We start from the raw sequence: 11,425 nt of genomic DNA, 5'->3' as shown, positions 1-11,425 counted from the left end.
TAACCCTTTCACAAACGGGTGCCACGCGGGACTGATGAATTATGTATATCGCTGTTTAATTTAGTGTTGGGGCACAGCTGTACTGTTTGTCTGGCAGAAAATGGAAGAGAGTTTGAGAACAGCAGCTCTCCATGTTAACACATGCTTTTAAAGTTACCGAGTTTGTACGTTTCCACAGAACTGGAGCCTAAAACTTCCAAATTGTCTCTTGCTGCTACTTGCGGTTAAGCAGATGTCTCGCTGGTCTAGAGAAAGCAGAATTAAAATGCAATACCTACTATGAAAAGACTGTTTTCACCGACCAATCAGTCCCCACCTATGCTTATTCCAAATAACAGCAAAATGTTAAGCCCTGCCGGAGTTTAATGTTTTCTATATCACAGGCTGCAGATCAGTTCTGCTCTACTGGTGTAGCTTCATGCCACCCTCTGCATCCTGTCTGATTTATCAATTCGGTTTCCTCAAATTGAATTAAAAGATGTCATAGTAATTCCTGTCTCACCCCAACCCCTACCTCTCTCTATCTTTACCCTAGACATTATTTAAAGATGTGGAAATTCTCCAGATAAAATCAATCTTCCCTTGAAACCCCAGCTTATAATGCTTCTGAAAGTGTTGCTTTTTCAGCATAAAGATGGACGTGAGGGAAGGGAAGTGGAGGATGTGTAGGCGGGAGGTATATAAAAGTATAGAAAAGTATATTGCTACCTACCGAGGTATGGTTTCTATCCCAGCCAACGTGGGAGTCCAGGAGGAGCTGGTTTCCTAGGGATAAGTCCCCTTAGGCACTCCAGTCAATAGAAAGAAATAGGCATCTCCAGGAAGAGATGGAGCTCACCTAAAAATAAGTGTCTGACATGGCTGAGCTGATGAGCTCAGATTAGTGATTACAGAGCATCCAGAAATTTTGATTTAGATGGATGACTCGTGGAAGCAAAGTCAAGTGAGATGAACGTGGTCCCTTTCTCCAGGGCCTGTGCACAGTGTAAATGGCAAGTAGCCTGACAGTGGGGAAAGCCCAGTGACCCATGGGAGCAAAGTCCTGGAGCTCCCGCTCATGTCCCGCTTTGTCTGAAGCTCCTGTGCTTAGGACCCGGTATGTTTTCCTGGATAGGCAACCTGTAACTCCTAATGGGGGTACCAAGACGTGTCTCAGGGATATGATTCCTCTGAGGATCTCATCCTTATGGTATGAGTATTATGTTATAGGTTAATGTATTAACCTTACCCCCGGAACAGACAGGATAACGAGAGCTCACCCAGGGATCATCCACACAACTGAGTGAAGTCAGTTGTGACTGCCGAACCAGAAGATGTTATCTAAGGTACATGTAAACCCATCAGAGGGAACAAGCATCTAACCAGTTCTTGAGGCAGGACTCTTTCAACAGCTTTCAATTTACAAACATAAATGGGGGGGAGGGGACATGTTTGTCATTTACTTTGAAATTTAAGATTGTTCTCCGAAACACTTGTATGTATTCCCACTTCAGGAAGCTGTCTGTATTCCCTTGGGGTTTTCTGCTTCCTTAAGCAAATACAGTCTTAGCTGTCCTGAGTTATTAATATCTCATTTGTTATTGCCAAAAGGTAAGGTGCCGCACAGCCTTCCTATATCCCCATGTTTTTCAAAAACATTTTATGTATATAATTACAAGCAACAAAACCAAATATTTACTTCCCTTATAAAATAAACAGTAATTTCAGCTACATATTTTTTGAGCTGGGTTTTGCATTTACTGCCAAAAGACATCTATTGGTAATAACCTGTCTGTATGCTTAGTCCTAGGTAAGATCCGAAGTGCTGTTGGAAGTGCTCAGCTCCTCATGTCTCAGAAATTCCAGCAATTTTATTGGCTTTGTCAGCAAAATCTGGTAAGTCACCATGTCCGGCCATTCTTGAAGAGTTTAAGGCTATTCGTCCATAGATCTTCCACAAAACATAACTTTAACTTTTAGAATTCAATATTTTTACTTCAAAGGCAACAACAAAAACAAGTGTAGCGTACCCAAACGGTAGCATTCTGAAATGTCATTGTCAAGTCTCACATTCTGTCTCACTGCTCTTTTTTTATTATTATTATTTTTAACTTAATCCTTAAGTATGGTGTTAGGCCATTTTTTTGTCAAAGCATACGTGATTTCAGTAATTTCAGTCTGGCTGTGTTTTGTCTTTTCTTTTTTTGCTGTCTTTATTAAAGGAAAAAAATGAGGAGGGAACAAACGCAAGTTGTCTGAGACACAATATTATGGCTTATTTTTGTAATACCCTAAAATAGTATCTATATTTCTGGTAAGAAAGGAAAAAATTTTCACACTACAGTAAGTGGAGAATAGTAAAATAGCAGAATAGTGGAGAATATGTGATCCAGCTTTCTACCTACCTGAGAATAGGACTGATCTTGGAAATGGGAATATACATAATGTTCATAAAATTGGATTTCATAATTTGCATTGCCAATTATATATAAGATGTCCTAGGGCTAAAGGAACAGATGCAGTATATTACTTACGAGAGTTACTGCTATTGTTCTAGAAGTTCATTAGAGACTAATTCAATTCTAAATGTTATCTTCATTAATATGACAGCAGCCATCAGTGATACAAACGTTGTGGCAAGATGATAGTAATCAATAGAAGAATGTAATCCTTCTAGCTAGTGGTAGAACACCTTTCTTTGGCTCACTCGAAAATCAAGTGTAATTTTCACCTTTTGACTACCCCTACACCTCATTTGTTAAAAGTGCTGAAGGCTGTTGCGTGCATGACGGCCGACATGACCTAGATGTCTGATTAGGTACATTTCTTTACTTACCAGTATTTGCCACGTAACTTTTTAAGGCAAAACACTCATTCTGCAGAGACCTACTTGCTCCTTTCCATCCACAAAGTTAAACATCCAGAATTCCTGAAACTGCAATCAAATATTACTGAGAAAGTCATGCCAAAAATGTCCTACCTTCTGATAGAAAATGATAAGATATATGGTCCTCATTAGGAAAGAATCCAATTATCCACTTCAAAGGCTCTGTCAAAACAAGGATTTTAATAGCTGTTACAGAATGACAGAGGAAATATGCAAAGTCAGGCAAGCAGGAGAAGACCACGTTTGTAATATCAAATACATCATGTGTGCTCCCTATCTAGTCATTTGTTTCATAGCGAAAGGAGGAAATCTTCATCAACGTCTAAAAGTTTCTCACTGCAAATTTCAAAGTGCCCTCCATTACCTGATTGATTAAGCTATGCAAACGAAGATTTGGAGAGCCTAATCTCCACTCCACTCCATTTATCTTTAAGTGGGTCCAGCACTTGGGCTGCAGAGCGTTACCGCAATAACAAACCCAGCTCCTGCTCAGCACAGCCGTCGGCTGTTTGGAAGTGTGAGCAAGTCACGACTGCAAAAACAACAAGAGCACAAGGAGAAATCTACAGCTTTGCAGACAACATGACCAAAAAACGGGCAAGGTTTTATTTCTCTCCTTCTTATTTGGATAATAAACCTTTGAACTCCGTAACAGCAGCTTTATCCCACTCTGAAGATTTAGGCTCTGAATATTCTTCAGCTTCATTAAATCAGCAATGGGCTTTGCAGAAAGTAGCGACTGCAGACTTGGACTTTTAGCTCATTCATGTTTTGAGGCTTTTCTTCCTGTGCTTAATGATAGAGTTTGTTGTTAAATAGTCACTTAGTGTGTATCCACAGCAGGCTTTCCATATGCTCCGAAGGCAGCATCTCGGTGCCCCACGGGAGCGCTGCCAGAGAGCAGCCAGTTAGTGCGTTCCCCCACTCCAAAACATCTCGCGCTTACAGGGCTGCCACACGGCAGTTCTTCTAACAGTGCTCAACAACAGTCAGCACAAATGTAGGGCAAAGAACAACGGCGTTGCCTTCTGACAATTCAAAAGGCAGCAAGGGTTTAGGAAGAGGAATATACTTACTCAAACTGAAATTTAACCAGGAACTCACCCATCGCTTGTGGCCTTTTCTAAAGGGTCATGGGAACTTCATGGGACACGTTTGATCATGCTCTGTGTTAAGATCTCATACCAAAGACTCTCACTTAGGGTAAATTCAGAAAAATGTAAGCTTCGATGAAGTTTTTTTTAAGAATCTGGCTGGCTATCTCCTACGGTGTACTGTTCCCACTAACTGCTAGAAAAAAAAAAATCACTGATTAATAACGGCTCTTTTCTGCATTATTCACAGTATCTCTTGTAACACCCTGTCTTTTCTTTGAAGTGTCCTCCTCCATACTCTCTAGTCGGCACAGATCCTGCTCAGCTCATGAGATCATCGCTCAGTATGTCGTGGTTGCAGGCAAAAACACAGCGGCTCGAGCACCAGCGAGGTACTTTTGGCTTGCTTTAGGCTTCCTTCAGAAGGAGGGCTGCAAAGCTGAATTCCGAATAAGAGACAAATAAAGGAGCAGCTTCTGAGAAGAAACAGGTTTAAGCCAATCTCTTCCAAACTTAGGTAGCTGTAATAGTAATCATTTTTGCCAGCATTTATCCGAGGAGTGCAGATCCATAAGCGGTAGCAGCAGGAGGCAGCCCTCTTGTGTCCGCACAACGCACCGCACACGTCTCCGCAACCAGCCGCGGTCTTCCCGAACGCGATGAGCAAAGTGGGACGTGCAACGGCACAGAAGAGCAATTAGCCTTGGTTCAGAAGGCAGTGGCATTTCAATGAGCGGCGTCATTTTATGGAGGTTTAGAGGAAACTGGGGAGAAGGACTGAGGAGACCAGGCTGGAGAGAACAGATCGCAATGTAAGATAGATTGCTGTGGGACCCTCCCGACAAATTGCACACAGGGAGACAGTTCCTGAAGCCTGACATGCTGACCTCTGTAGAGTAACTAATACCACTGACACAGATTTTAAACGGTTTTGGAGTAAATTGGGATCTACCCAATTAAGTCATTTTCAGTGAACACTAATCTGGAGTTGTATCATGTTTCCCAGAAGTCTGTTATAAAATATATGGCCAGTTCTGTCAAGTCCCCAAAGCTCCCTATGAAAAGGAGACTTCCTTCTAGTGAAGAAGACTTCTAAGTGGATAGGCTTTTGGGCTGGTTCTTGGCCCAGATTCCCAAAGGGGTTTACATAGGGGCAACGCTGCATGTTGTCGTGCCCAGCTCCCGGCACTCAGCTCCCACCGTGGCATCGACAAGCCCAAGTTTGAGTAGCAATTCCTGGTTTAAGACCCCTAGAAATGCATGATGCAAGGGAGGAATTCAATAGAAATCCTGAATTACCTCCCAAAAGGTTGCCTACCTTTTCAGGCAACTATGTGGGATTGTGTTTAACATCTAAAATGCCTTTGTCCACTAGGTTTGTAAAAGATGGGGCACAGAGCCTTGCTTCAGCAATAACACCGGTGTTTCTAACATAGTAAACTAGTCTTTACAGGAAGGGGGAGGTCCGGAGTCCATTTGGCCTGGTTTTGACTCCATCTCTCCCAGCTCCATTCTGTAGACCATCTTCATGGCTTCTTCCTGCCCTGGAAGGGAAGAGACATTTCTCCATCATCTTCATAGAGATGTTTACTAATTAAGTCCTATTTCATTAAAGTGACAAAGCTGTCTTCTTGAACTGGTACCAATGCTCACAGAGCACAAAGGTTAAGAGTCTGCACAGTGCCTTCTAATGAAATTGTTATCCAGCATTGACATCAGGTTAATGTTCAAATGGAGGGTCATCTCGCTAATTGTTACCACCAATGTTCGCTCCATTAAGTCTCTCGCACAGCGTGCCACATAACTGCAGTACGTGGGGTAGTGCCTTCTCAGTTCCTGAGCGTGATTCGACTCCCTGGAGAACAAAATCCTACCATCCTCATTAAAATTTTATACCTTATGTATACATTTGAAAATGCAAGATGATGTCAACATCGAATTCAGCATAAGCTGACAACTTCTTCGCGGTGGTGTTTTGCCTTCTAATCAGCTATCGTGAATGTAATTTTTAACCAGAAGGAGTTCAGGCTGGCTAGAATAAAAATCACATTCCCCTTCCCTTTAATAATCAGCAGGCAAAGGCTGTCAGCTTGTTCCTTTTTAGAAATGCAGGTCAGCGCAGCATATGGTGCTAAGGAACTTCCCGTGCCACACGGATTCGGGAAGGCTGGCGTATGACATCCAACTCATTCATGTTTGGATTGTGTAGGAAGCACAACTTTCCAGTCACAGCTCCCAGCTGTAACGCGTGCGTAGCCTTAGCGCCGAGCAGCATTGTAACAATGCAGTCTGGCCCGATGCCTTTCCGTCCTCAAAGCACGTTGTTGAAAGCCTGGTCTATTCATATTCTCTCCTTTGTGCACGACAGGACCCGAGTGCCATGCCGAGACCAACTTCCCAGGACCTAGCAGGTTTCTGGGACTTATTGCAGCTCTCCATTGAAGACGTCAGCATGAAGTTTGATGAACTGCACCAGTTGAAACTCAATGAGTGGAAAATAATAGAATCACCTGAAAGGAAGGTAAGCAGACCATGGGCAATGCCATTTACTCCCCATTTGTAGTTCTGTGGTCTCCTTGTGTTAGATGATACAATAGTGAAACATGATAGGTTTCTAACCCTAGGAAGTATCTAATTGGCATGGCCCAATTTGTACACCGAAACTTTCATAGATGTGAGGGTTGTCCTTCTTTTTAACAATGTTGAGCTGAATTGTATAGCAAATAAAATGGATTTTGCTAAGTTAGTCCACTCCATAATTCTTTTGTTCAAATTATTTGGATTCACGTTCTAAAGGCTAGAACTGAAATATGTTCTGATTAATTCAGACTGAGGACAATAGCCCGAGAATTCAATCACGGTAAACTCAGCACTCTGCTCCATTTGGGGCAGCTCAAACCTGAGCACCACAGGGTTTAATCCTGCCTGCGCGACACAACCGGTACCAGAGCAAAGGTGAGATACAAGCACGTGGCAAAACATAGCGCAGGTCAAACTAAAGCTTGGCCCACAAAGGTTTGGGGGACAAAGAGGACTTCTGGCAAACTGCCTGCACCTCTGCCCTGCAACTCCACCACCTGGGAGACACCCCAGCTTACAAACCAAAGGTGGCAAATTGCCCACCAAAGCAGTGTAATTCTGAAACTGCCTTTCCCCTTTCTCGACCAAAGGTGGCAAATTGCCCACCAAAGCAATGTAATTCTGAAACTGCCTTTCCCCTTGCTCAAGCTCCATCCTTCACCTTAATTATCCCAGTATCCTTGCTGATGATTGTATCAGTCAGATGGAGACAGCATTTGGTTTGAGTCAGTACTGTTGGCCTCAGGTGAATACTTGTTTGGTTTGGGAGGAATTAGGAGGCATTTTGACAACTCTTTCATTTCTTCATGCTCCTCTTGGATTTTAATTTTCAGCCAACTGGTTGGTGGATGGTGAGTTTGCAACTCTTGCTTACTAGTGACAACTGGAAGTAAGAAATTATGATAGTGACAGCAACAGTGATGTTCCTAAGAGGGAAATAACTAAAAGTGGAAAAAAAAAAAAAAAAAAAAGATGGGACAAGAAGAATGGAGCCCTTATGTTCCTGGCTGAAAACAGGAAATAGAGAAAATAAAGACTGGAAGAGCTGACTGTCATGGGAAATAGCATCTTAGGCTGCTGCACTGTTCCTGTTGAGTTGAGAGTGTACACCTATGTTCTTAAGTAACTGTAGTTATTTAGTCTTGGCTAATGCATTTTGGTGGTAGAATCAGAATTAGTTTTTTTTTTTAAAAAAAAGGCCAAAGAATGAAGAGTCTGTAAACCATAGGAGCATCAGTTCAATTTTTGTATTATTTGAATCCTGCTGTGCATCAAATTAACTGTGTTCTCCATAAGGAACAGCCCATACTCTGGACTCTTACTATTACTTTAAGAGGTGATATAGAAGAAAGATCGATCATAGTAACCATACTATACATAACGAAGTTGTGGAGTCTCCGTCTTTGGGGCTATTCAGTCCAGTATTAAATATGATGTTGAAAAACCTGTTTTAACTTCAAAGTTGCATCTAATTTCAAGTGGGCTTTGAATGGGGGCCGTACGAGATCACCTTCCAGCCTAAATTATCGTACAATTCCGTGATTTTACATTTTGTATTTAAGGCCCTTACATGATATTTCACAGTCTCTAAATGGAGTAAAATAGCAATTTCATACTTCAAAACAATTCTTGATTTAAAACCTGCAGAGCAATTTACAGCTACTTTGGTACCGAAATCTACTGACTCTCACTTTATAATTTGATAATTTTTCCATATGATTTTCTTTAAAATGGTCCAGGCTGGCAAGCAGAACAATTAGCCCTATGTTCTCTCTCTGGTTGGTGCTTGCATGTTTCCATTTAGCAATTCATGGAGGAGACTAAACTATTAGACGTGTATACACAGCTGCTATCTCATATCCAGCTGAGGCTAAACTCAGTATGATTAATTTAATTAAAAACCCTGCCCTGCTAATCTCAGAGAGTCTTTTCACTTGATCAGACCACGCAGATGCGCTGAATTCTTATTGGAGAGCCAGTGTGTGTTTCTGTTGATGATGAATGTAAGAATGTGTCAGCTTCAAATTCAACAAATCCGTCTGAAAGCGAGGCGGGCAGATTGCATGTGCAGGGTAGCTGCAAGGCCAGGAGAAGGACGCGTAGTCTGTTTTAAGGCACAGGGCCGCGGAATTTGTAATGGTTGCTGAAACAACAGGGTTTTGTCAGTGTCCCTGGTGTGGGTAGCTCTTCATGTCCTCCGTTAGTCAGCTGGTTGGAGAGCACAACTTGAGCATGCTTGATGTACGTAAGCGGTATTTTGCATTTCATGTCTTCGATTTGCATGCTCCGCTGACCGTACCTGCCGCCCGCAGTTCACCCTCAGTTTTAATACCCTATTGCAGGAAGAAAGAAAGGTTCCTCCTCCTGTACCAAAGAAGCCCCCAAAAGGAAAATTCCCTATCACAAGAGAAAAATCTCTGGACCTACCCGACAGACAGCGACAAGAAGCTAGAAGACGGCTAATGGCTGCTAAGCGAGCGGCCTCTTTCCGGCAGAATTCAGCCACAGAGCGTGCCGACAGCATCGAGATATATATCCCAGAGGCTCAAACCCGGCTTTAAAGACAGAATGCTGCAGAGTTCCTTTTTTAAACGAAATGCTTGTACAGTTTGTCACTTACCTGGTAATTTTTGTCTCATTCTCTCCACTAAATATGCCCTTGCTGTTGTGTTCTTTGTGCCATAAGCACAGTGGAATGCTTTTGATTTCCTCAGAATTTGCTGAGCTCACCGCAAGAACGACTTCTTTTTGTATTTATTGTCTGACTTACAATCAGCTGCAATGGATAGGGCTTGTCGAGACCTGACTTATCCAATATATTCTCAGAGGACAACAAGAAACACCTCTTGAGATGGAACCCAGCTTACTTTTTTGTTATTTATATTTTTATAAAATGTGTGATAATTAGGGATAAGAATAACAAACTATAAATGGGTGCATCTCACCATTCACTAGAGGCATTAGCTAATCCAAGTAGAAGGTGCTACAAATGTAAAGAGCAGGAAAGAAAGAACCCATTTATCTCTCTGACCTCCAGTTTCTTTTCCTAGAACCCAGCTAACATATTTACCCATGTGCTCTGCCACTCTTCTCATCTTTGTTACTGCAAAATAACATTAGGCCTCTCATGTCATGTCAAGTTTCTGGAGATGAACAGGGATATCCAGCCACTAAAACTCCAAAGTTCATCAGAAACCAAGAAGCATACAAGTCTGGTGGTGGTGGGAATGCCCACTGAGAAACGTTTGCTCTTAGCAGTATAACGACACTCTGACACCTAAGCAAAATTGTAATGCAAGAGGACTTGAGTGATGGGTGAAAGGAAAACGGAAGCCTTAAAAAGTTAGATCTTCTGTAGCAAGATGTGTAAAGAAAAAGTTATACTCGCTCCTTTGGAACACTCATTGCATTTTTAACGGTTCTTTTACGTGTTAACGTTTATTTTATAAACCTTCTCTCTTTCATTTCAAGAGCTGTGCTACATGTAATATTTCAAACTCTCAAAATGTTATATCAATTGAGTTTTCCAGGGTATCCTTGAGAAAAAAAAAAAAATCTTGCTTGTTTAAAATGCCAGTTGTGATGTTGTAAACAGTTTAAGAACTATGAATGTGAGTGGTAAGTATATCTAAGTTTAAATGGTTATGTTAAGGTAAAGGTGAACTGTGGTTTACAGTTGTTTTGGTTTTTTTTTTAGAACTATTTTTCTATGCAGTATCATTTATGGCAAGAATAAGCTTCTTGCTTGCTTCAGTCATAAAAAAAAAAAAAAAAAAAGATGACTCAAGAGATAAGTGATTTCCAGCCATGGAATATAAGGAAAATAATATATTTTCAAGCCTCACATTGTCAGGAGAGAGAAGTGGTAACTACCACAGTCAAGAGGCTTTATTTTAAAACAAATTAAGACAGAATTATTCCCCTTCACCTACCCTCCAGAGCCAACCGAGCAACCCAGCACTTAGAAGTCTTCAGGTGAAGACGCAATAAGATGAGGAACCCGCAGCCCCCGATTCCAAGGTTTGAATCCTACTGAACGTTACTTTAGGTCAAAACAGGCTGAACCCAGTGAGACAGACAGCCCCGACCACCGCATCCCCCATTTGCCTGCTTTAACAAATGCAATGTATTTAGCCATAGGCAGAACAGCTATTTAATTATACTCGAGCACTTTGGTTCTTCACCTGATGAGCACTTTAAATCCAAATCCCACGCACCCTGCAGCCTGATGGATGACTGAAAACATGAAGTATCGTAGGTTATGCAGAGCTGACATTGCTTCAAATCTGTTTTCTTTGGGTTTTGTTTTCTTTTGGTTTTTCTTTTTCCTTCTCTTTTTCCTACAGTGTGTAGTATTAAGCATGAGTTCTGTCTTTGGAGCACAGCTGATAAAGCATGTTTAGCTTCAAGATACGAATCTTTAGAGATAAAGTTTTGAGAAGTTTCTGTGAGGAGAAAACCCTGTAAATTGAGCCTGATATCTGGTATATACTTTACCAAATAGCCTTAAACTATATTTGGAAGCAAAAACCAAGACGAATGTATACCCTTCAAAATTTTTTTAAAAAAAAAAAAAAAAAAAAAGAATAAATCCCTGAAATATTCTTCTACAGATGAAAACATTATATTTCCCATCCCTTGTGTTTTCAAGGCATTTTCTATTAAGGAAAGAGCTGAATCCTAGGTAGTGTACAATATTGATGCTACTTCCTATATTTGTTGTACTATTTTAAATACAAATGTACCTGCAGACATCGGCATCTTTAGTCTTGAAAACTGGTATCTTATTTAAAGTGGAGCTGCTAATTAGAAAGACCCACACAAAACTAAAGCCAGTGTCTTTCCTAGATTTAAGAAATTGAAAATAGACACACACAACTCTCTA

The 11,425-nt window shown here is 41.3% G+C and overlaps 1 protein-coding gene across 1 annotated transcript in view; it reads left to right on the top strand.

Annotated features, from left to right (window-relative positions):
• The window catches only part of LOC104158310 (disks large-associated protein 2-like), a gene marked incomplete at its 5' end in the record, with an annotated part of 17,474 nt that extends 8,178 nt beyond the window's left edge, over positions 1-9,296 (top strand). Inside the window, 4 exons of the mRNA XM_009695922.1 lie at positions 1,784-1,875; positions 6,329-6,481; positions 7,374-7,391; positions 8,883-9,296. Of these exons, the coding sequence (XP_009694224.1) occupies positions 1,784-1,875; positions 6,329-6,481; positions 7,374-7,391; positions 8,883-9,101 (482 nt within the window). The remainder of the gene's footprint in view (positions 1-1,783; positions 1,876-6,328; positions 6,482-7,373; positions 7,392-8,882) is intronic.
• Positions 9,297-11,425: the final 2,129 nt, after the last annotated feature.

The sequence above is a fragment of the Cariama cristata genome, unplaced genomic scaffold, assembly GCF_000690535.1.
Source record: "Cariama cristata isolate BGI_N322 unplaced genomic scaffold, ASM69053v1 scaffold5842, whole genome shotgun sequence".
Taxonomy (NCBI): Eukaryota; Metazoa; Chordata; class Aves; order Cariamiformes; family Cariamidae; genus Cariama; species Cariama cristata.
The sequence above is the reverse complement of the archived record's forward strand: the minus strand, read 5'-3'. Positions and strand labels throughout refer to the sequence as shown.